The following is a 25,038-nucleotide window of genomic DNA, read 5'->3' as shown; positions in this document are numbered from 1 at the left end:
CCGTTTCCAGATGATATACAGGAAGACTTGTGTGAATCTTTATGGTTTAGAAACGTATGCTGGGATGGTGCAATAGAATTTTCCATGCCAGATCAGTTGACCCTAATGGGGAGGGCACAAGTGCCACATTGTGTTGGCTGTGAAGTATTGATGAGGCAGGGGCAATGCAGAGAGAAACAATAAAGGGGAGGAGCTTTTCTCTCCCATATCAACAGCTGGGCCTCCTTAGAGTTCTTCCTCCGCCAATGTTTTGTGCTACAACTCCCATTAGACCCTGACAGTATGTCTGTATGAGAGAGTAGTTCAAAATTTCCAGAGGAACTGTAAAACAAGAAAATCCTTAATAAAATATTAGAAAGGAAAAAAAAATCCAGGGGAAGACTGATCTAGTTTAAGTCTCTTGCCTTGGTACCTAAGAAGTAGTCATAGTTTCGTCTGCTAAGGAAGATTAATTTGGAGGTGCTATTTATTTCCTCCTTTCAGTTGACTTGTTTGGCTGCCTGGATGCTTCTGAACAGTTTATGCTTGAAAGCTGTTATTTTCATGTGGAAAAAGCTGTTTGTTCAGCATACATCCAGCCAAGGAAGGACTGTTATTGTGCGGGTGTCTTTAAAATCGACCCAAAGGAAAATGGAAGCTGGGTATCATGTTTTGAAGTCCTGACAACTGATGTATATTTTAGAAAGCAATGTTTTGTATGGGCTTTTTCTGCTTCTGGAAAATGTATTAATAAAATGAAGTATTAATAAAATAAAATGAGCATGTTGACAATAGATCTGTGGAGTCATTTTCCAGCTACAGAAACACCAGTGTCTTGGTGGAAATATTAGGGAGAGGCATAAAGATAGACTTGGAATGGAAGAAAGTTTAATTGCCTTCCCACACAGTGTTTATCTGCAACCCCATGAAAATGGGTGAGTGCATTGTCCCTGGAGCCAGGCTGACAGGGCTCGGGAACCTACTTGCCTCTTACATGTGGCTCCCAGAATGTTGCCCATCAGGAAATGTGGCCCTCTGGCTCAAAAAGTTTCCCTATGCCCTGATTTAAACTGATGTATTCTGAAGGTGGCCCCAAAGAAGGTGACAGTATGAATCATAACAAATTCTTAAGCATATGAGCCAATAAAATTACAGTTAAACCAATTACATTGCAAGTTCTGGCAGCAGACAGAGGGGCAGATCCCTCTGTCCAACCAACCTTCGGGAATAAAGATCCAAATACACCTCCCAAAAATAGATGCATTCTTAAATGGTGGCAACCCTCAAAAATCCTCACTGCCGCTAAGAGAGCACCAAATTGATCACGCAGCTTGAGGCATGGCCACGGTGAAGGTGCTTTTCTACGTTCTCAACAAAGGTGTCTCTGGCACTGGTGAAACATGCAGTAGAGCCTCCCTGGCTGATCTCGAAGGACGAGCAGGCTCAAGGAGGAGATGGTGGGCCAGCATGTATCCTGGCTCTATCTAAGGCCTTTAGCATCGTAGCTATCCCACCTACTACCTCTGGAAGCCTTCCTGGTGATGCCAAAGGGGGCACTGATCTTTGGGGATGCTGAACACTGTAAATTTAATCAGACTGACTTGATTCTTGGCTAATTTGTCATGGATTTGATATCAGTAGCTGGAGCATCTGGGATGAAACTCTTCAAACCTCCTTGTTCTTTTTGCTACTGCCAGGAGGTGAAATGTTGCTACGCTGATTGTACTCAAATGATGTTCTTTTGTGTGCTGTTACCTTTGCTATTAAGTTGCTGTTTTGTTGTTGCCATTATTTTTATTTATTTAATTTCTATACCGCCCTTCCTCTGAGGATCACAGGGCAGTTTACAATATAAAAGCACAAAAATGCACAACATAGTAACAAACAACCCTTCCCCCGCCACAGTATTAAGAAATTGTTTTTGCAGCTGCTGATTTTGTGATGCCAGTGCTATTCTCTTTGTTGTAAGCAGCTTAGAGCGCGGGTGCTTTTCTGTGTGTGGAAAGGCAGCATACAAAAATAAAGTGATGAGTAATGATGACAAAGGCAGCAAGCGGGGCCTGCAACAGATCGTATGGAGTGCAGCTTCCTGCTTTGTGCCACTGGGTCAGGAGCTGCCTAAGACAGGGGTTGGGGGAAGATAGATTATTTCTTGTTTTAATTTGTTTACCACTTGATTGTGATAAACCTTGTTGTTGTTTCTTAAGGCTTTGACTCATTGTATTTTTACAGATTGCCACATCCCTTCCTGGCAACTTTTGCCAAATTTGCCTTCCTCTCCTCCATGCCATGGCAGTTGCTCCCTCCTTCCCTTCCCTGAACTGTGTATATTGTTGAGCCTGTAGATAGGCCTGACCTGAAGGTGGGGATTGGGGTATGTTAGGCTATAGTTCCATTCCACCTTTAGAACAGATGTTGTGATGGCCTGGGAATCTGATTCAGAGGCTGAACCGGAGGAATCCCAGCCTGCACAGGAGTCCCCGCCTCCAGGGCCGGTTGAACTGGGGCAGGGCCTTGATTCTGAAGCACCTGCACCTGTGCTGGATCCTCAGGAGCAGGCACCAGGTGAATCCACTCTGGCTCCGGAGGTGGTTGAGGACTCAGTGCCTACAGGTGAGTCTCCCCCTGGGTCCAGTAACCCTTCAGCCTCTCCTGAACTGCAGAGGCTCAGGGCAGAGAGGCGGAGGGAACTGGTTTCTCCCAGGAGGAGTGCTCACCTTAAGGCCAGGAGAGGCGGGTCACCTGTGGGCCGGGACCGCCCCTGGCCTCAGAGAAGATAAAGGCCAGTCAGCCCGGTCCCAGGTTGCGGGAGCAACGTCGTTGAAGAGCTGTTTCGGCCAGCACCCAGTCCGGTTCCCCCAGAGTTCCTGTCCTTGCCTGGATCCTCACTGTCGAGGGTCGGCAGACAGTCCTCCATGGGCGAAGCGGGGTCCACAGCGAGAAACCTGGGAGGTTGGGCTTGATGCAAAAATCTTCATTGAAATGTAGGCTGGGGTTATGCCGTGAGCTAGATTTTGTTAGCATATCGTGCCTCTTTCCCCTCAAAATCTGTATGTCTTGACCACTCAGTTTCTGCGTTTGATCTGAATAATGTCTAACTAATGCTCCGAGGTGGCCTTGACACTGAATGAAGATGACATTAGCATCTGGGTGTTTTTCTTTGTAGTTGAGTGTAGTAAGCCCTGCTGCATACTTGGCAGGATTGAGAGTGGACAAGGATTATGAACAGTGAGAGTATGTAGGCTGCTGGGGCCTCTTCTGAAGTGTTGTGTTCACCTCTGGTACAGCCACATCTGAAACAGCTGTGGTGCATCAATCGTGGTGAGTCTCTGGCTGGCTGTGGGGATTTGAACTGGTGGTTTCTATTAGTCTGCACATGACAACAGCTCTTCAGTAAGAAGTTCTTATTTCAGTTGGAGGAGATGTATAGGGGGTGCTGTAAGGCAAGTGTGGGCGTTCCTGCCTGTTGGCACTTTGAGAAGGTAGCTTCCATCCAGGATAGGCTGCAGGTCCCTTAAGAGTACATAGGAAGCAACCTTGTTACAGAGCCAAACCATTTATCTGTCTAGCTCAATAACATCTAGCAGTGCCTCCCCAGGTTTTAGCACTACCTGGAGATATCAGGGATTGAACCTGGGATTTTATGTGTGCAAGGTAGATGCTCTGCTACTGAACTATGGTCCTTCCCTTAGCAGTAGAACCTCCATGTTGTGAGCTATAGATGATAGTGGAAATGATGCCATTGTGTTGCCCTGGGGAGGTTGATATGCATGGAAATCCACCATATCATTGGAGAACTGTAGAGTTGGAAGGGGCCTCAAGCATCATCTAGCCCAACTGCCTGCAATGCAGGAATTACAGTTAAAAAATCCCTAACAGACTACCACCCAACCAGTGTTTATACTGCAAACCTCCAAGGAAGGAGAGTCCTCCACCTTCCAAGGGAGCCAATTTCACTGTCAAACAGCTCTTAACACCAGAAAGTTCTTCCTAATGTTTTTTGTTGGAATCTCCTTGTAATTTGAATCCATTGGTTCAGGGCCTATAATCTGGAGCACCATGGATTGAGCTATCTTCTAACCTGGATAAAAGACTGGTATTGGCAGAATTGAGGATGTCCAATTTTGGGTTTCTTTGTTGCTGGTCAAAGCAATGGAAAAAGCAATGGGAAGATGCTCAATAAAATCTCCAGGGCGGCTCATCAGGGGGAAAGAAAACTCTGGCAGAGATTGTGAGTTACCAGCTTAATGGCATATGCACCTCGTTTGGTGCCCTTCAGATGTAGTTAGACTATGTCCCACAATCTCTCACCATTGGTCTCCCCTTTCCTGGGGCTGATGGGAGGTGCAGTTCAAACATTTGGAGGGCACCAGGTTGGGGAAGACTGGTATAAACAAGACTACAGTACTGGGTTCCTGGTTCTTGCTGAGAGATGATGCTTCCATCACATCTTGTGCAGCAGATTGTTATAAACATGGTGCACTGTAGGAATGTTGATTGATTGTGGTTTGGGTGTAAAAGTTGTGGCTTGTGGAATGAAATTAATCAGTGTCCTTTCACTGTGTTGTTGTATGAGTTTTGTTCCGTGGTAATATCAACCAGAGAAGTGCTAGGGGTTATTCTGCTGTGGAAGACCAAGCTTTTCCTCTATGTGTAGAAATCAGTTGCTGTCTGCTCCTTTCATCAGCAATGAAGCTGAGAAAGGAGGAATGCTTGTTCAAGACCACCCAGTGAGTCTCTGGCAGAACCTTCCAAGTCCATGATGCCTGAGGTCCTGTCCACCTGTCCTTTACCATACACCAGCCTCCCCTAACCTGGTGCCCTCCAGATGTTTTGATTAAAAACTTTGCTCTTCAGACTCTCTCTCTCTCTCTCTCTCTCTCTCTCCTGGCATGGCTTTGTGATTCAATTGCAGGGGCTCTGCAGAATTGCCCACCTTCAGAGGATGCTACCCATTGCATTGCCGCATGAGTCATTGTTTTAGATGGCCAGGACTTCCAGGAGGCACACCCAGAACAGTGACTCATGCAGAAATAATATAGGGCAAACTACACTGAGCAGAGGTGGATTCTTGTGCTCACATGCTCTAAAAACAATTCCTCTCCAGTGCGAGAGTTCCTCCAGTTTTAATTCAAGGATGAAAATTATCTTGGTTGCCTAGATAGCCATATCTCCTTCCAGAGCGCTTGGATTGATTTTCTGCATGGCTCTCCAAGGTCAGGGCTGCTTAATTTCAACAGCAAAATTGCTTGCCCTCAGATTTCAGACAATCCTCTAAAATTGCTAGCTGAACTTTTGCACATCTTGTGTCCGCAGGTGGGTTTGCTATTGTTTTTCTGGTGAGAACCAGCAATGGAATGAAATGTGCCCTCAAACGAATGTATGTCAACAATGAACATGACCTGCAAGTCTGCAAACGGGAAATTCAGATCATGGTAAGCCAATGCAGGACTCAAAACTCTGGGAGTTCTTGCAGAATGTTTTGGATAGATACTATTCCATGGATTGGAAAGTTGGGCCCTCCTGTTTGACAGATCTAGGAGGGAAAGAAAACCACTCCTGTTAGCACTGCTACAAAGCCAGCTGTTGTTTTAAAAATGTGCTGCTTTAAACTGAGTAACGTGAGTGAGGGTGGGAAGTTCAGGTGTCAGAGCTTGGCCAGGATATTCTAGAAATACAGAACAACCAAAAATCATGTAGCAGAAGTGAATTTGAATTTGAAAAGTTGTTGGATACCCAGAGAATGAGGAGAAGCAAAGTAAAAGGAAGAGAGTGATAAGTGTCACTGGCATAATATGTGCAGGTAGCTTAATTCTGTTTCGAAGTTTGTTTACTTAGATGTAGATTTTTCTGGTTGTGACTTGCAGTGAACATTACCTCTTCTCTTACTTTTTCCAGAGGGACCTTGTGGGACACAAGAACATTGTTGGATATATTGACTCCAGTATAAACTCTGTGAGCAGTGGGGATGTCTGGGAAGTCTTGATCCTCATGGATTTTTGCCGAGGTGTGTACTAGTTCAGTGGAGCCATGTTTACAAACCTGTATGGTATGACTCCTGTTCTCAGAAGGCCTGCACGATGTCCAGATATTCAAAGGTTTGTCTAGATCGGAGTGCTGTTCAAATGCAAGAAGGTGCAATGGAAAAAGATTCTTGCCTTAAAAATAAGTTCACAAACAATACTAGCCCACAAGATTTACCCCACCTTGCAACTAGGCAAGCAGTCATTACCAAGCCATGCTTAGAAGAGAACCTTGGAGGCTCATCTCAACTCACCTCAAAGGAACAAGCAAGCTCACTGGATTATTTTCCATCTCAGATTGAAATAGGGATTTGGAGAATAATTTTTAGCCCTTCCCTATTCAATGTGTTAGAGCTGTGTTGCCCCATTATGTTACGCAGGAGGAAAGTCACGACTGCAGGCATAGTTCTGCATAGGGTGCTGGGATTCTAGGGCAGAGCTTTTGGGTCATGTGGCTGAAACCTCTTGAGGCACCAAACGTTTCTTAGAAGCAGCTGTGTTCATTTGCAGAGATGGGAGCATTCACACTCCCTCTGAGCTTAGAGAGAGGACCATAGCTCAGCAATAGAGCATTTCCTGTGTATGCAAAAAAAGCCCTAAGTTCAATCCTGGCACCCCCAGATAGGGTTGGGAAAAGAATCCTGGAGAACCCCTGCCAGTCAGCGTAGGCAGCAATGAGCTAGGTGAACCCGTGCTCTGACTTAGTATAAGGCCGGGGCTCTTCGTTCCATAAACTCACCCCCAGTGATCCTACCCTGCAAAAAGCATTATTCAGAATAGCAGTTTACATGACCCGCTAAGGAAAATGACACAATAAAATTCAAAACAGCACACTTACTCAAAATCCAATTCAAGCATTTCATTTAGTTAATTCAAAATAGATGAATCTGATCCGGTGATACTAGGTATTGCCTGAAAAAGATTTTTATGCATAAAACATTTATATACAACTACTTACTAAACAGGGACGCGGGTGGCGCTGTGGGTAAAACCTCAGCACCTAGGACTTGCCGATCGCATGGTCGGCGGTTCGAATCCCTGAGGTGGGGTGAGCTCCCGTCGTTCGGTCCCAGCTCCTGCCCACCTAGCAGTTCGAAAGCACCCTTAAGTGCAAGTAGATAAATAGGTACCGCTTTATAGCGGGAAGGTAAGCGGCGTTTCCGTGTGCTGCTCTGGTGCCGGTTCGCCAGAGCAGCTTCGTCACGCTGGCCACGTGACCCAGAAGTGTCTGCGGACAGCGCTGGCTCCCGGCCTCTAGAGTGAGATGAGCGCACAACCCTAGAGTCTGTCAAGACTGGCCCGTATGGGCAGGGGTACCTTTACCTTTACCTTACTTACTAAACATGCACAAACCTTCACCTACCACAGATGTGTGGCAACTAATTTATAAGGCAATTGATAGCTGCTAGCCAGTTATTAGGGACATGGGTGCTGCTATGGTGTAAACCACTGAGCCTTGGGCTTGCTGATCAGAAGGTTGGCGGTTTGAATCCCCGCGACGGGGTGAGCTCCCGTTGTTCGGTCCCAGCTCCTACCAACCTAGCAGTTCAAAAGCACGTCAAAGTGCAAGTAGATAAATACCTTCCAGCGGAAGGTAAACGGCATTTCCATGGGCTGCTCTGGTTTCACCAGAAGCGGCTTAGTCATTCTGTCCACATGACCCGGAAAAACTATCTGCGGACAAACATCAGCTCCCTCGGCCTATAGAGCGAGATGAGTGCCGCAACCCCAGAGCTGTTCGCGACTGGACTTAACTGTCGGGGGTCCTTTACGTTTTTTTACCCAGTTATTGGTATATTGTGACAACGCAGAATTGTAAATACAAGCAAGCATGACCAAAGGAAATAGATTTGAAAATATAAGAGTAGTATAACTTTAAAAACGAAATGAATGTGTCTTGCTCTAGGCTCTAGCATTGTCAGTTGTACATAAGAGAGCAACATGTTTGAAGGAGCCCATCTCTAGTGCCTCCTGCCACCCCCTTGCTTCTTAGCCCGCCCCCCAGTAGTCCCACTGCTCCCCAAGGGGTGGTACCACCCAGTTTGGGAACCACTGGCACAGGGCACCTTCTGATACCCTGTGCCAACATGCTGCCATGTTTCCTTGCATGCCTTGTGGTTAGTAAAGCCTCTTAGAAAGCTCAGTGTCTCACCACTGATATTGGCTCTCCCTCTCTCTTACTCTGCCTTTGCTCTTTCCAGGAGGCCAAGTGGTGAACCTCATGAATCAGCGCTTGCAGACAGGCTTCACGGAAAGCGAAGTCCTGCAGATCTTCTGTGACACCTGCGAAGCCGTGGCCAGGCTGCACCAGTGCAAATCACCCATCGTCCACAGGGATTTGAAGGTAACTTACAGTGTCCTTGTAGAGATGCTTGGCGTGTGGATAGTATTCTGGTGCCCAGAGACTCTCCTCAATATTAAAGCAGTGATAGGTCCTCATGACTGGGTGTGTTACAGGCAGTTCCTTTTCACTACCTTGCTGATATTGGAAAACAAGAGTTTTGTGCACAGGTATCACTCACATTAGGGGACGCGGGTGCCACTGTGGGTTAAACCACAGAGCCTAGGACTTGCCGATCTGAAGGTCGGCGGTTCTAATCCCCGTGACAGGGTGAGCTCCCGTTGCTCGGTCCCTGCTCCTGCCAACCTAGCAGTTCGAAAGCACGTCAAAAGTGCAAGTAGATAAATAGGTACCGCTCCGGCAGGAAGGTAAATGGCGTTTCTGTGCACTGCTCTGGTTCGCCAGAAGCGGCTTAGTCATGCTGGCTACATGACCCGGAAGCTGTACACCAGCTCCCTCGGCCAATAAAGCGAGATGAGTGCCGCAACCCCAGAGTTGGTCACGACTGGACCTAATGGTCAGGGGTCCCTTTACCTTTACCTATCACTCACGTTTGAGCTGTTAGGTTTTTTGCACCACCAGTTTCTGACTAACCTTGAGCTGTCGTCAGTGGGCAGTTGGTGGAACCCCACTTGGTAGGTATTGTCTTGCCTCTCACTGACTGCTTATAGCAGCCATCCCCAACCTGGTGCTCCCCAGATGTTTTGGGGGCGTGTGTTTGACTTTATCACATTTATTACACAGTGTTTAAGGCTCTCTTCCAAGTTGTGTGAGCACTCAAAGTAATCAACACTACAATTACAGAAAAGTGGTGTGCATGGATTTGTGCGCTTAGAAATCTTTACGGTGGGGGCTGACCCTGTGTCCCCAGCCTCTCAAATCAGGGGATCATAATCTCTTTCAGGGCATTTAAGTGATGTCAAAGGTTCTGCTTATCTGAGTTTCTCAGTGAAATATATTTGTTTCTCTTAAGGCAAGGCCAGAGGATCTGGTGCCATTCCAGATGCTCCCATCATCCTGATCATTCACCTTGTTGGCTGGGTCTGATGTGATTGTAATCCAAAACATATGGAGGGACACAGGTTTCCTGCCTTTGCTCTTGGGAAACGATTTCTCAAAATCAGAATTTCTCAAAATCAGAATTTCTCAAAATCAGAATTTCTCAAAATCAGAATTTCTCAAATTTCCCACCAAGCAAATGAGGAGTACCCAAGATGAATGTAGAAACAATCATTTATTACTATGAATGTGTTGAATAGTTGCTGTTGTGTGCCTTGGCATCAGTTCCATTTATTGTTTTTAGGAAGAGGGGATTTGTAGCTTTGTGAGAACATAAAAATAAATGCTGGAACATCTGTAGAACATTACGGAGGTAATCCTTTGTGTGCAGTGGGATATGTAGGGAGTCACATTTGCAATGCTCTGCCAAAATCTTACACCCACTGAAAAATTCCTAAATAGTCCACAGCAGCCTTTCCCAACCTGAGGCCATCCAGATGTTTTGGATTACAGCTCCCATCAGACGCAGCCAGCACCACTGTATGGTGGAAGCATGGGGGAAAGGGCTGATGGAAGCTGTATTTCAAAACCTTTGGAGGACCACAGGTTGGGAAAGGCTGGTCTAGGAAGTCTCAGGTGACCTTCTCCATTGGCGATATCTCAGTCACCACGGGAAAAGTCTTCAGGGAGGAAAACCAAGTAGGACTTGATGGCTAGGGGATTGTGGCTTTCAGAAGTCAGGGGCACTTTCCACTGCTCCCAAGTTCACGTTTCTGGTTCCTGCTGGTGGAAAGAGAAATGTTTATGCAAAGGAATTATGTTTCTCCTTTATCCTGGTATGCACACCTTTTCTTTCCAGGTGGAAAATATCCTCCTGCACGATCGTGGCCATTATGTGCTGTGTGACTTTGGAAGTGCCACCAACAAATTCCAGAACCCTCAGCTTGAAGGAGTGAATGCAGTGGAGGAAGAAATCAAGAAGTGAGTGAGGGATGGTTTAGTGGGCCTCTCCTGTCTCTGGCTTGGAGCTGCTTTTGCACGAAAAGCTTCATAGCTGGTTGACTATGCAAAAGAGAGAAAAAGAGCAGCCTGTTTCTGTCCTTTTGGAACATTTGTTTAAATCTTAATTATTGTGGTTTCAAAACTAGAAGAGGGTTGTTAATTAGCTGGGCTGCTTCTAACCTTTACCCTGACACTTGAAGTGGTATGTTTCTAGGGCCCAACTTATTTTTATGGTTGTAAGTTGTTTTAAATTATTTTAACTATTGTTTTTAATGCTATAACCCACCCTAGAACCTTAGGGTGAAGAGCAGAAAACAAACAAACGAATTATAAATTTATAGTTTATAAAACCATTTTGACTTATCCGGCTACCCTGTGAGTTTTGGTTTCCTTGTAGGTACACCACACTATCCTACAGAGCACCAGAAATGGTCAACCTCTATAGCGGCAAGCTGATTACTACAAGAGCAGACATCTGGGTATGTAGAAGGTTCTGTGAAGTTACTTGCCTGCATGTGGCTTTCTAGAAATTGTACTGGGAAATCTCTTGCCCTGGTTGCCCGTCCTTCTCTGTGGTCTTCTGTCTGCCATGGTTCCCAGTCCCTTAGACCTGCCCCTTCACTCGGTGGTGATCCTGCACGTTTTGCCACTGAGGCAAAGCAAGAAAGTGCCACTCCTTCCCCACCAATGCTACCCTTACACTCTGCTGCCTTCTTCTCCCTCACCCACAACAATGACAATCAGAAAAAGGGGAGTAAAAGGAGGCTATTGGGAAGAGATGGCAGTGGCGGTGGGCAGTGGTGTTAGTGGTGTCAGCAAAGGCAGCAGGTGGCGTGCTCTTTATGGGTCCAGCTCTGCCACCACTCCCAACTGTCCGGTGCCTGCCACGCTGAGGCAATTGCTTCACCCTGCCTCACGGCCAGGCCGGGCCTGCTTCCACTACAGCATGTCCGGCTGGAAGCTTGCAGGTCAGTCACTCTCTTGCCTTCCTCAAGGATAGAAATGGAATCAAAGTGGCTCTTTTACAACCCAAATTCCCTCCCTCTTTTGATCTACACAAGCCTTTGACATCTCAGGGCAGCAAACTTTCCATTTTGGGCAACCCTTTCGTTACGTGGGGTATATTTAGCCGTGCAATGAGGCATACTTAGCAGCATGTTTTATTAATGTCGTTTTATATATACATTTGTTTTTAAATATTTAATTAGCAGTGAATTTACATTGCAATTTGGATTTGTTCTTGTGCCCTGGTTCCCCCACCCCCTTTTCATCTTTAGAAGTTGTAACCCGCCCCAGAGCCCTTGTGAATAGCATGGGGCTTAATAAATCAAAATGAGCAATTGGAGATTATTCCAAGAGGCTGCTTCCTGAGTTGCATTTCAGAAGAAAGGACTAGATGCACTAAGGGCCTGATCAGCCACTGTGCTAAAGGCAGAACTCTCAGCCCAGTACAGATCTCAGGCCCACCACCCTGGTCTCCTCCCCACACCCCACCCAATCTATTCTTGCAGAGAAAACCAATAAGTGAACTGGACCATATTGCATTTATTTGAGTAACTTGTTTGCCTGGAAAGACTAGAGTGGGCGGAGGGCTGCCTCTGTGAGAATTGCATACTTTATCCTGTGAAACAGCTGGATTTCCCATTTTTTTGGTTTCATTCATGAGGTTTGCTTCATCATCTGCTCCTGTAGTTAATATTCTAGACAAAGTTTTAGCAGGTTTATTTCTCTTTTCCAAAACATGTATATTCCTTGCAAAAGCATGCTGATCTGATTTAACTGCTTCCCACACCACAACAATAATAATTGCATTTTACATTGGTGGGTGGGCCAGACCCTGCCTTTTCGAAATCTCTGGGTTTCATAAATGATGACTGGGGATAATGGGGGTTGTAGTCCAAAACATCTGAAGGGCACTTGGTTGGAGATGGCTGCACTATACTTTTTTCTTTCTGTATTCACTTCCCAGTAACTAGGATGTGATCAGCATAAATTCTGCTTCTGAGCTCTTTTTACATCACTAGTGACTTCGGAAACAAAAAAATTAATCAGTTCTCATAACTGCTTAAGGCAGTCCACTGCAGCCTTTTTGCATGGGCGTGGGTAGGTGGAAATGACATCAAATGTTATTCCTTGTTTTCTAATTGTGCTAGAACATCCTTTCGTCGGGGTGCAAAAATAGCACTTAAATTTTTTTTTTAATAATTGATTGTTCATTGCTCTGTTGCCATCTCTTGCCAAAAATATTTTCTTCTGTTACTGATTTCTCCAGTTCTTTGATAACCCATAGATAACTAATTATTGATGTTTTTTCTTTTTATCAATAAAAAAACCCAATAACATATAAATCTACACAAGTAAGAGAAACTGCATTCAGAAAGCAAACTCCTGAGCATAAGCAAGTCATAGCCTTCAAATAAGCAGATGGATGGAGGGGGGCATCTGGATGCATGGAGGTAATGTTCGTATCTTGCAGTCATGCATTTAAAATTCCAAGACGTACAGTGGTGCCTCGCAAGACGAAATTAATCCGTTCCGCGAGTGTCTTCGTCTAGCGGTTTTTTCGTCTTGCGAAGCAACCCTATTAGCGGCTTAGCGGATTAGCGCTATTAGCGGTTTAGCGGCTATTAAAGGCTTAGCGGCTTAGCTGCTAAAAGGCTATTAGCAGCTTAGCGGCTTAGAAAAAGGGGGGGGGGGAAGCGGAAAAAAAATCTCAAGACTCGCAAGACATTTTCATCTTGCGAAGCAAGCCCATAGGGAAATTCGTCCTGCGAAGCAACTCAAAAACGGAAAACCCTTTCGTCTAGCGGGTTTTCCGTCTTGCGAGGCATTCGTCTTGCGGGGCACCACTGTACTGTGCTGAGAGTTTCACCTCCATTCTTTAATCTCAAACCAAACATGTAGAGCAGGCATGGCCAAACTTGGCCCTCCAGATGTTTGGGACTACAATTCCCGTCATCCCTGACCACTGGTCATGTTAGCTAGGGATGATGGGAGTTATAGTCCCAAAACATCTGGAGGGCCATGTTTGGCCATGCCTGATGTAGAGGTTCCTTGAAGCACAATACAAGCACTTGACTGAGACCCGCCCCCCGTGAAAGAACTTTGAGATGATTCTTTACCTGCCATCATGTTTTTCTTTCAGAGACAACTTGTATCCTACTTCTGTATTCTATTTTTGCATATCTTGAATACTGCTTTTCACTTCTTTAAAAATTGACACAGAATTTAAGACCCATATCTTATGTGCAAATGCTGCTTTTGAAGAACTAAACTAAATGCCTTACTCCAAAGTAGGTAACAGAGATCATTACCTGCCGATAGTAGAAAATGATGGTTGTTGGGATTAGACTTGCTCTCCTCATCTAGGGTCCGTGGGCTGCTAGCTTCCGAGAGTTTTCTTCTTGCAAAACCACACACACACACACACACACACACACAGAGGCAGGGACTGTTTCAAACACACCAAACAACGGTCTCTGTGTGAGGAGGAATTGGTTGCCCTTCCTTCCCGCCATCTGCTTAAGCCAGTATTCCCCAACCTGGTGCCCTCCAGATGTTTTGGACTATAAATGCATCCACCCAGGCAAGCATGGTCACTCATAGTTGTAGTCCTAAAACATCTGGAGTGCACCAGGATAGTGAACACTGGCCTAGAGAAATGTGTTGTGTAGACACTTCACACTGAGGCCTTTTTGTGATGCTTTCTTCTTTGAAAAGGAATCACACCAATGAGATGTATGTGTTTGGCCATGTGGATGGTGTGAGCTGCACAAGGGTCAGAACTTGACCGGCAGTGTCTGGCGATTAGTTTAATTCAGAGTGCTCTGTTTTGGAGAATTGAGGCAGCTGCCAATTTTTTATAAGCTTTGAACTGCAAATTTTGATATTACACATCTCTTCCAGTTCAGAAACAGCAATCTCGGTTCACCAGAGGCAAACTTGGAACAATTACTAGCAGAGCCAGCAATTCCTACATTCCTAGCTTCAAATCAGGCTGATTTTTTGCTGACCTGAAATCTGATGCAGGTCATGTCAGCAAGAGAGGTTTGCTTTCTGTTGTTGCAACTAGAATCCAGCAAGGCCTTACATGACAACGGAGGTAACCAGGTCTCCGTTCCTACAGCACACTAAAGAATTCTTCGTCTTCTTTCAGGCCATGGGCTGTTTGCTGTACAAACTCTGTTATTTTACTTTGCCATTTGGTGAGAGCCAAGTAGCAATTTGCGACGGAAACTTCACCATTCCTGACAACTCGCGCTACTCTCACGACATGCACTGCCTCATACGTGAGTATCTATTTGGGAATACAGCTCAACTCTGGTTTTGAAAAGCTAACTAGCATGAAACTGCTCCTACCTCCTGCCAGGTGTTTGGGTATGGAACCCAGAATACTTCTGTTTATAAGGACAAAGGTTTTGGGCACAAGTCTAGGAGATTTCTTTTGGTGCCCACTTCATCAGATGTTCTTATATTGATTCATCTCTCCCCCCACTGTTGCCTCTACCACAACTGCCATCAGTTGTAGTTGTAGATGGAAGGTGTAGCCCCAAACATTTGGAGGACACCAGTCTGGGAAATGCTAAAGGGGCAGGGGTTAACTGAATAAACAGTTTTGAGGGTTTTTGTGGGGAGTAAGTTCTGTTCCATATGCATCAAACTCAAGGCTTTTGCACCCCTGCCCTGTGATGGAAAGTAAAGGAGTGCCACTAGCAGAGTAATTATCCAATTAGAAGCTGGAGCTGTCAATATGTGAAACTGTACCTGCTCCTCCTACCGTCCCCCTCTTCTCTGCCAGGTGTTTTCCCTTTATGGAGAGCTTGGAGGAGATTATAGCAATGTACCAAACAGTTCCCATCTTAGAAGGTCTTCCAAGACTCCAAAGCCATTAAGTAAGACCACTTTGAATCCTCTTAGAGAGGAGAAGCAGGCAAGCCCACCAGTCGCTAAGGCTCCTTCTAGTAGTAGTAGACTATGGTTTGCTGTGGTGTCTGAACCAGGCTAATAAGCAGTGTGGGATGTCCTTGGGTTTTGGAAGCTATGCAAGTCCCTGTGGGCTGAGTTTTCCAGCATCCATATCCTGAAAGTGATACTGAGTAAGACTTGTTCTTGTCCCTACTATGCCATACCTAAATGCCACACCATCGAAGCCTAATAGGTCTTCTGTTTCTTAGGGTATATGCTGGAACCAGACCCTGACAAGAGACCTGAAATTTACCAGGTCTCCTATTTTGCATTCAAGCTTGCTAAGAGGGAATGTCCGGTCCAGAATGTACAGGTGAGTGATGCCTGATCCCTCTTTGCAAAATACCATACAAGAATCCGTAAAATAATCCCACAAGTTCTTTAGTCCTCCTCTTCCTCCAGGACTATTTTTGGGCCTGCAAAAGTCATGGAGTAATTTATTGAGAGGTTGCCAGGAAACAACAAAAGACAACATGAAAGGGAGGGAAACCACCACAATTTAGCTTAGTTTATGGGGAAGTGTGTTTTCTCTGTACAGTATGATTGCATCTTATGTCGGGAGTTCAGTTCCAAGGGTTCTGTGTATACACAAAAGTCACATATACCCAAAGCCTTGGTATTTCCGCATGACTAGTGGGTGAGAGAGTGAGTATGCCTCGCACTCCCAAAACGCACACGCCGAGGAGGCCTTGCCCAGCAAACAAGGTGGGAATTTAAAAGCGTTTTTGTGCCATGTCCACTTGGGTTACGTGGCACAAAAGAGCTTTTAAACTCTCTGCCCTGCCTGCTGGGTAGGACCCTGGAAGGCTAGGAATGCTCAGGTGAGATCTTGCAAGAACTCTGACAGCCCTGCAAGATCTTGGCAAGGGCATTCCAGAACCAGTGTGCTAAGCGGGCCATGCCTGGTAAGCAAGGCAGAGAGCTTAAAGCTCTATCTGTACTGGGGAACCCCAAGTGGGCCCAGTGCAAAAATGGCTTTTATGCTCTCTGCCTTGCTCGGGTTTAAGCTGCACAGTTTTCGCCAGTCCTTCTTCAACCATGTTTGGTTAAAATCATACAAATTAAATGCCTTCTGTACAGCCAAAGCACACTTTTCTCATGAACTGTAGTGAATTTGTATGGTTCTTTACTTAAGAATACACTGGTGGTAGTAGCAGTTTTTGTCCTTTTAGTGTTACATCGCTACTGCTATTTTATTTTCAGATGTGTTTTGTTTCATATTACAGCCTTATAGTTTCAATATTTTGCATGTAAATACATTGTGACCTGCTCTGGAATGGGCAGCCTTGTAAGGCAGGCTATAAATAAATGCAGTTGACCATCATAAACATTTGCCTGACTACAATTATAGAAATAAATAGACATCATGTAATTTCTATGCTAATATTGCCAGGGTTTCGTATTTTAATTCTGTCTGGCTTGGGATTGTTAAGTGGAAAAGTCCCTGGTGCTGTTTCTCCTCTTTCATCCCAAGGATTTATTAAGTATCTTAATAAATTTTACCTGCCCATGAAGTGAAGCCTAGGAGAGCTTTAGGTTTCCCCATTCAGTTTGCCTCTTGCTCTCCGTTGCCTCTGACAGCCCTCCGTCATTTTCTGCTCTCTGTGTGGGTTTCCATTTGCAGAACTCTCCGATCCCTGCCAAACTCCCAGAGCCAGTGAAAGCGAGTGAAGCTGCTGCTAAGAAGAGCCAGCCAAAAGCCAGGTGAGGATTCCTGACTCTTCCATGGACCATGGCAAAAGACTGCAAAAGGCTAGCAGGGCTGCTTAAGAGAGTTAAGCATTCTGGAGAGCTGGGGCCATTTCATACTGCAGTGCTGGAACTTGAGTTCAAAAATCAGTCAGTCATAATCACTAATAGGTATATAGCACTTACTGTAATAGGCAAAATCCCTGTACAGTTTACATGAACTTGGGAAGATAATTTTATAAAGGAAAAGGATAATGTATATACAACATTTAGAACCAGAACTTCAAAGAAACACATCAGTGAAAACAGAAGCCACCTGTAAAACTTTTGGTTAAAATCAATAAATAATAGAACCAAATGAAGGAGACCATTATGTCATATGTGTTTAAACATGTTTTTTAATCATGAAATGCATAGTTAAATAGGCATTTTATCTCAATGAACGCATTTTGAAACATAACTTAATCAGAAGGTTAGTTATGTTCCAATCTGTATGTTCATCCAGGGTGTGTGCATTAAGCCAGTTAAAAATGTGAATGAAATCTTTCTCCATCCTTAATTAGTAGTTCCACTCTCAGAAGTGATCAATGACATTTTGACTACGGGGAAGCTTCTAGAATCTTGGAGTGAAACAAATAAAAGACCACACCTGAGTTCATATACACCTGCCTCAACGTTAAACGTATTTATTCTTTTCCAAGTTTCGTAAAATACAAATTTGAGAAAAGAGCACAGTGTAGAAATACAAATGCAAGAACATCCACACGTTCCATTTATCCAGTGTAAAAAAGAAGAACTAGGCATATATTATCCTGCATTTAAATAACCATTTATTGTTTTGTGTCTGTTTTTGCTCAGTGTGGTGTAGTTAATACAGTTTACCTACCCATGAAGTGGGTAGAATGTCGACTAGGACCTGGGAGACCAGGGTTCAAATCCCCACTTGGCCACGAAGCTCTCTGGGTGGATGACCTTAGAACAGCCGCTGCCTCTTAGCCTAACCTACCTCACAGGGTTGTTGTGGGGATTAAACAAAGAGGAGGAGAACAATGTAAACCACCTTGAGAGTTTTCTTTAACTATTTAAAAATTGATCATTTAAACAAACAAACTTTTCTATATATGAAGTGGAATTGGGGCGATTTCCTCATAGCCTCCCCCCTGCCCAAGTTTTTCAGTCCTGCTTCCTGTGGACAATCTTGTAACTGTTTTGAGATCTCATGAAAACTCCCCCCCCCCTTCCAATCTAAAGCTATTAATCTCCTTCATCTTTCTCCCACCTGGCTTGCCCGCTCTAGACCTCCTGTCCATGCCACCCTTTCTCATGTTATTATAGAGACAGAGAAAGCTGTTTTCTATCAGGTCATTGGCCCATCTAGCTCAGTGTTGTCTAAACTGACTGGCAGCAGTTCTCATGGGCTTTAAGGGAGGGAAAATTCCCAGCTGTACCTAGAAATACTGCTAGGAATTGATCCAGGGATCTTCTGCATGCAGATCAGATGCTGTACCACTGAGCTACAGCCAGTGTGGTGTAGTGGTTAAGAGTGGTAGACTCGTAATCTGGTGAACTGGGTTTGATTCCCTGCTCCTCCACATGCAGCTGCTGGGTGACCTTGGGCCAGTCACACTTCTCTGAAGTCTCTCAGCCCCACTCACCTCACAGAGTGTTTGTTGTGGGGGAGGAAAGGAAAGGAGAATGTTAGCCGCTTTGAGACTCCTTCGGGTAGTGATAAAGCGGGATATCAAATCCAAACTCTTCTTCTCTTCTTCCTTGCCTATCAAAAGCATCCTTGAATAGTCCTTATCACAGAATACAGCCCTCTGTTTCATTCCTTTCCCTGAGAAGCTGCTTCCTTCTGCCTGCTGCAGGGTTTGTCTCACTTTCTTGAGGTATCTGGGCCAGTGGCTTGTTGTTTTGTCCCCCCCCCCCCCCGTGGTGCACCTGCTCCTTATTTTAGTTTTGTATTGTCTTTGCCAGGGATGAGGGTACCGGAAGGGGCGGATTGCTTAAGTGTTGCTTGAAAGATGTTCCCCACAGCTATACTTGTAGAATCGTGGTAATGGAAGAGAACCAAAGTGATTTAGAACTGGACCACAGTTCTTTTTACGACTCCGGCATAAACAGTTGCATCTGAGGCTGCCAGCTACTGCCAGGCAAGCTCAGGGCCCTTTGGCCTGCTTGTCTGCAAACCTATTAAAAGTGCAGATGGTGTATTGTTTCCAACATTTCTGCTCACAAATTGAATTTAGCATGTGCCAACCGGCCTTTATTTCATGCTGAGTGGGGCGGTCGTGATGGCTGATGGGAGTGATGCAACAGGCAAGACTTTATTAATTGTGCCAGGTGGATTTTGCAAGCCCGTCTTGCTTTTTGGGTTCTGCCTTAAGAGTACCCAGTGATGGGACCGTCTGATATGTTGCTCCTGAACCTTCTGCCTTGATGGTGTGGTTCTTATTGTGGGCTTTGGATGTCTGCTGAGTAGACAAAACAGTATAGCAGTTTTCTGAAATACTCCTAGTTTCACCTTCCCTTCTCCCAGGCTCTGCTCCTCTTCCTCTTCTGGCCTCACTCTCCCCTCTACACCCATCAAGCTACTTGCTCTTTCTCTCTGCCCTCCCCACCACCTGCTTCTTTTGCAAAGTTGAGCCAACCTACCTCTGTGATTAGTGTGTGTGTGTGTGTTTCATTTCTCCATAGTATATAAAAAATATTTACTGCATTTCTGTCCCAAGGAGCTCAAGGGGGTTATACATGGTTCTTCCCCACCTCATTTAACCTCCCCAAGGTGAGGTAGCTTAGGCTGAGAGGCAGCCACTGGCCCAAGGTCACCCCAATTGAACTTAATGGCCAAATGGGGATTGAAACCCTGGTCTCCCAAACCCTAGTCTGACACTCTAACCCAGGGGTCAGTAACCTAAGGCCCATGGTCCACAAGCAGCCTACCGGGGTCGTTTAACTGGCCCACAAGCCGCCCCCGAACAGAGCTGCCCGCTTGGTGAGTCCCTGCGCGCTGCACTAAACCGGCGCTGCACTGCGCAGGGACTCGCTTCCGTGACGCTGGAAATCGCGTCTGCGCAGACACAGATGCCAAAAATTGCAGGTGCGATCGGGCCCACGGAAGGGTCTCCACTGGAGTGGACTGGCCCAGGCGAGGTAAACTTTGCCGCCCCCTGCTCTAACCACTACACCACACTGGCTTTCAGCATCTGCTCTTCTACTGCTACCCATATCTCCTCTGCACTAGTGCCAACTCGCACGACTTAGCGGCTCTAAGGGCCTAAAAGGCATACCTGGGATTCTGCAGTTAAACTTCTAGAGCTGCAAAACCCCAGTTCCACAGCTGGAACGAATTATGCTGTTTAGGAGAAAATATGCATAGAGTTGCTTAAAATTACATGCTTTGTGTAATTTGTGCCATTGTCGTGCATAACATGGATCTTGTGGTCGCCTCTTTCTGTGTGTGATTTTTTTCGGGGGGGGGGGAGGTTGGCTGTTTCAGGGGGCATTTGCCAACTGGAAGGTTGTGAGGTGGGGGTGCTCCAATGAAAGGGTGGGTCATGGAAAGAGGCTGTTCACTATGCTGTCTTCCTCTAAAATGTTAGTTTTGTGTCCATGTTTCCTTCTTGCAGGCTGACAGATCCTATCCCCACGACTGAAACATCCATCACCCCACGCCAAAGACCCAAAGCTGGGCAGACACAACCAAACCCGGGGATCCTGCCCATCCAGCCTGCCCTGACTCCCAGAAAGAGGCCCACAGCACAGGGTGAGAGGGAGCCCCCACTGCGGGCTACTTCCTAACCTACTTTTCGTTCTCTTCATGGGTAAAGTAGCACTCCTAAATGCCTAGGCAGGCTTCCTTCTGAGTGCTCTGCTGCTCGTGTGGACCAGAGGTTCCCAAACTGTTTTGGGGCCCCGCCCCCTTGGTGCCATAGAGTCATCCCCAGTGCCCCTTAAAAGATAAAGGGACCCCTGACCATTAGGTCCAGTCGTGGCCGACTCTGGGGTTGCGGCCCTCATCTCGCTTTATTGGCCAAGGGAGCCGGCGTACAGCTTCCAGGTCATGTGGCCAGCATGACTAAGCCGCTTCTGGCGAACCAGAGCAGCGCACGGAAACGCCGTTTACCTTCCCGCCGGAAGGTAGAACCCATTTATCTACTTGCACTTTGACGTGCTTTCGAACTGCTAGGTTGGCAGGAGCAGGGACCGAGCAACGGGAGCTCACCCTGTCACGGGGATTCGAACCGCCAACCTTCTGATTGGCAAGTCCTAGGCTCTGTGGTTTAACCCACAGCGCCACCCACGTCCCCCAGTGCCCCTTACCCTACCCTATAAAAAGCTTTATTTCAGAATAGCGGCTTGTACAACCCACTAAGGAAGACAATAGCACAATAGAATTCAAAACAGTAATGATTTATTCGGCACATTTATTAAAACCCCAGTTAAAGCTATTTAGTTTAATTAATTCAACAAAATGGATGAACTTGATCCACTGATGCCAGCTTTTCAAAGTCTCATAGTCATTTATGCGGTGGTTCAGTTCCAAGGGTTCCACATATGCTCAAAAATCACACATACCCAAACCCTTGGAGCCAGCGGGTCGAGGTAGAAAGAGTCCTCTGTGCTCCCTGAGCCCATGCAGCAAAGCGGGCCTTGCCCAGTAAGCAAGATGGAGAGCTTAAAAGCTCCTTTTGCGCCCGGTAACCTCAAGCATCCGCAGCGTGAAAGTACCTTTTAACCTCTCCCACTTGCTTGGATTTAACATGTGCAATTTCAACCAACCCTCCTTCAACCGCGTATGGATGAAATTGTGCAAGTTAAATGCATGCAAGATGAGATCCTATCATAATTCTCTTGAAGATTAGGTTGCAAACTATTGAAAAACAAGGCATCCGCTTTTCTTCCATTTGCTGCCTATTGTGCCTTCCTTGCCCTTCTTTTATATTCCAGCCCCTTGATCCATCCTCATTTCATAGAATCACAGAAGTGTATGTAAGGGTCATCTAACCCAACTCCTGCAGTGCAAGAATCATAGCTAAATATTTATGCATTTAAGAGTTTAAATAAAAAGTACACAATGGGGGGGGGGGGACAGGAGTAAAGGAAATGGATGCACTGACCTCTCCTCTTGCTCTGCAGTTGCTGCTCCAGCGCCTTTGGCCGGGGGTCAGGCCCCCCTCCCTACCAGCGTCCCACAGCCGAAAGCCCTGCCTCAGCCGACTCCGCCTCTCCCGCAAGCTCAGCCTAAGCAGCCGCCCCCTGTACAACCGCCTGCTGCCTCCCAACCACAAGCCCCTCCAGCTCAGCCCCAGGCTGCCACCCCACAGCACCAGCTGTTCCTAAAGCAGCAACAGCAACAGCCGCCAGCGCAGCCACCAGCCACATTTTATCAGCCCCAAGGACCTCAGCAGCAGCCACAGCCGCAGCAGCCACAGCCTCCCCTGCAAGTTCAACAGGTGAGACTGTTTGGAGGGTGGTTGGTTTCTTTTTTCTTCACAGGAATTTTAAGGCAGTTGCGACTTGGCAGCAGACAGGAGGTTGAGTCCAATGACCCAAGGGCTGATCTCTGAGTCTCCACTTTTGGAGTCAAAGGAATCTTTCAAACGAGTTTGTGTGGTCATAGAGAAAATATATGAGACAGGGAGTGGACGCAGAAGGTATTAACAAAATGAAAGCTCCACCATCCCATATCTTGCAAATTTGAGCCTCTGTTTGAGCACATAAAATCAAATATAATGCACTAAGAATACTTAAGTATATAGTACTTTGTGAGCCCTGCATTTGGGCCACTTTGATATTGCTTGCTTGCTTGTTTGTTTGTTTGATTTATTATTTCCAGCTCTTCACCCTAAGGTTCCAGGGCAGGTTAAAGCATTAAAACACAATATTAAAAACAGTTTGAAACAACTTAGAACTATAAAAATAAGCTGAGTCCTAAAAACATACACCTCAAGTGTCTAAAGCCAGGGTAAAGAGGTGTGTCCTCAGCATTCTCCTGAAGCTGTAGAAGGGGGGTGGGCCAGGCGCACTTTTGCAAGGAGGGAGTTCCACAGTTTTGGGGCTGCCACAGAGGATGTCTTCTACCCCTTGGCCACTACCACACCAAGCCTCTGAAGTCAGAAGGGCCATCCAGGGGTCCTTCTCTGGCAATCTCAGCACCCGAGAGGTTATGTAGGAAAGGAGATGGTCTTTCAGGTGTTTGGGGTCTGAGTCGTTCAGGGCTTTAAACACCAATGTGAGCACCTTGAATTAGGTCTGGAAATAAACTGGCAACCAGTGCAGCTGTTTCAAAACGAGTTATACGAGATCCAGATGGAACTCCAGCCAGAAATCTGGCTGCTGTTGTATTTTTGGACCAACTGAAGTTTCCAAGTCATCTCCAAAGGCAGCCCAACATAGAGCATGTTGCAACAACCCAGTAACAAGGGAAGGTGAATTTGGGGAGACGCTCTTACTCCATTGCATGTGCTGAAGTGCAAAAGATTGCAGCTGATCGTAAGGAAGGGTTCTGAATGCTTGCTTGCTGTGTTGTAGATCCAAGTGGCGCCCCAGGCACCGCAGCCGCCAGTGAAGCCACAGTTTCCAGTGACGCAGCAAGGAGTGCAACCGCAGCCTGTGCAGAATTACATGCAGCAGCAGCAGCAGCAGCAACTGCTGGCACAACAGGGGCCCGTCCCACAGAAAGCAGCTGCAGGGCAACAGAAGCCGTCGACTCAGATCCTGCCCCAACCGCAGGTGCAGCAGGTGGCGGCACAGCCAGTCCCTGTGCAGGATCATCCGGTAAGGATTGGGAGGAACCTTTGGTTGGCTTTGCAGTGTTGCTTGTTTACTTCTTCCAGATCCTCTGCCACTGGGTCACGGCCCCTCCCCACTTCTCATGTTGGTGGGCAGCAGGGAAGGAGCGAATGTGGCCACGTCCAGAAGACCCTGATTTGATTTTTGTGCCACTTTTCGTTCAAATGAATCTCAAAGCAGCTTAAAAGGTAAAGGTAAAGGGACCCCTGGCCATTAGGTCCAGTCGTGGCCGACTCTAGGGTTGCGGTGCTCATCTTGCTTTATTGGCCAAGGGAGCCGGCGTACAGCTTCCGGGTCGTGTGGCCAGCATGACTAAGCTGCTTCTGGCGAACCAGAGCAGCGCACGGAAACGCCGTTTACCTTCCCGCCGGAGCGGTACCTATTTATCTACTTGCACTTTGACATGCTTTCGAACTGCTAGGTTGGCAGGAGCAGGGACCGAGCAATGGGAGCTCACCCTGTTGCGGGGATTCGAACCGCCGACCTTCAGATCGGCAAGTCCTAGGCTCTGTGGTTTAACCCACAGCGCCACCCGCGTCCCTCTTGCAGTAACTAGAAAGCAGCTTACAAACAATAAATAGCAGTAACTTGATAGAACATAATGGAACATCGCAAGTAGAGCATAAATCATATAGAGTATTTAACAAATAATCAGTGAAATAATTACAGCCTATAAAACACTGTTAACAAGCAGCAACTAAAAATGATGAATGCTATCAGACTAACAATGACATTCAAGCCTCAGAGGTAATTTGTGAAAACAGGTAAGAACCCCAGCGTTGTCCTCAGTTTCTCCTTCTTTGCAGGTGCTCATATTTACCCCTTCTCTCTCCCTCTCCCTCCCCCCCCCCCGTGAACACAGAAGCATGCATTTTTATTCAACTGCCCCAATGCATGCTTAAGACTGGAGGGAAATTTGCATTAGTGCTGATGCAACTAAGGTTATTATCTCCTTTTCTGGCCATGCTTTTGTGTTTCATACAACAGTGTTCTAGAGATGGGGAATCTGTGGTCTTCCACATGTTGTTGAGCTACAGTTCCCATCACCCCCTGACTACTGGCTGGGCCCGCTGGGAGCTATAATCCATCAAGAATTGGAGGGCCATAATTATGCAGCTTAAAACTCACCGTGAACAGAGATGCTGGAACTGAGTTCAAGCAAGTTCTGGCTGAAAAAAGCCCTGATTAATCATTAGATAAAGGATGGAAATTCAACACTTTGCTGCAGAGAACGGGGCCACAACA

The 25,038-nt window shown here is 46.3% G+C and overlaps 2 protein-coding genes across 10 annotated transcripts in view; one reads left to right on the top strand and one right to left on the bottom strand.

The window, feature by feature from the left end:
• AAK1 (AP2 associated kinase 1) overlaps window positions 1-25,038 on the top strand; it is a 101,001-nt gene that overhangs the window by 30,809 nt on the left and 45,154 nt on the right. For all 9 annotated transcript variants that reach the window (XM_081017287.1, XM_081017291.1, XM_081017288.1 and 6 more), the window contains exons 3-13: window positions 5,296-5,414; window positions 5,878-5,986; window positions 8,204-8,346; window positions 10,202-10,323; window positions 10,742-10,823; window positions 14,501-14,633; window positions 15,519-15,622; window positions 16,934-17,013; window positions 20,628-20,764; window positions 22,138-22,454; window positions 23,533-23,778. In XM_081017287.1, the coding sequence (XP_080873413.1) occupies window positions 5,296-5,414; window positions 5,878-5,986; window positions 8,204-8,346; window positions 10,202-10,323; window positions 10,742-10,823; window positions 14,501-14,633; window positions 15,519-15,622; window positions 16,934-17,013; window positions 20,628-20,764; window positions 22,138-22,454; window positions 23,533-23,778 (1,592 nt within the window). The remainder of the gene's footprint in view (window positions 1-5,295; window positions 5,415-5,877; window positions 5,987-8,203; window positions 8,347-10,201; window positions 10,324-10,741; window positions 10,824-14,500; window positions 14,634-15,518; window positions 15,623-16,933; window positions 17,014-20,627; window positions 20,765-22,137; window positions 22,455-23,532; window positions 23,779-25,038) is intronic.
• The window catches only part of ANTXR1 (ANTXR cell adhesion molecule 1), a 261,071-nt gene continuing 242,982 nt past the window's right edge, over window positions 6,950-25,038 (bottom strand). Inside the window, exon 19 of the transcript XR_013989664.1 lies at window positions 6,950-7,331. The gene's annotated coding sequence lies outside the window, so the exon portion shown is untranslated. The remainder of the gene's footprint in view (window positions 7,332-25,038) is intronic.

Source organism: Podarcis pityusensis (assembly GCF_964106645.2).
Source record: "Podarcis pityusensis genome assembly, chromosome: 8".
In the NCBI taxonomy this organism is placed as follows: Eukaryota; Metazoa; Chordata; class Lepidosauria; order Squamata; family Lacertidae; genus Podarcis; species Podarcis pityusensis.
This window is presented reverse-complemented; position numbering and strand designations above follow the sequence as displayed.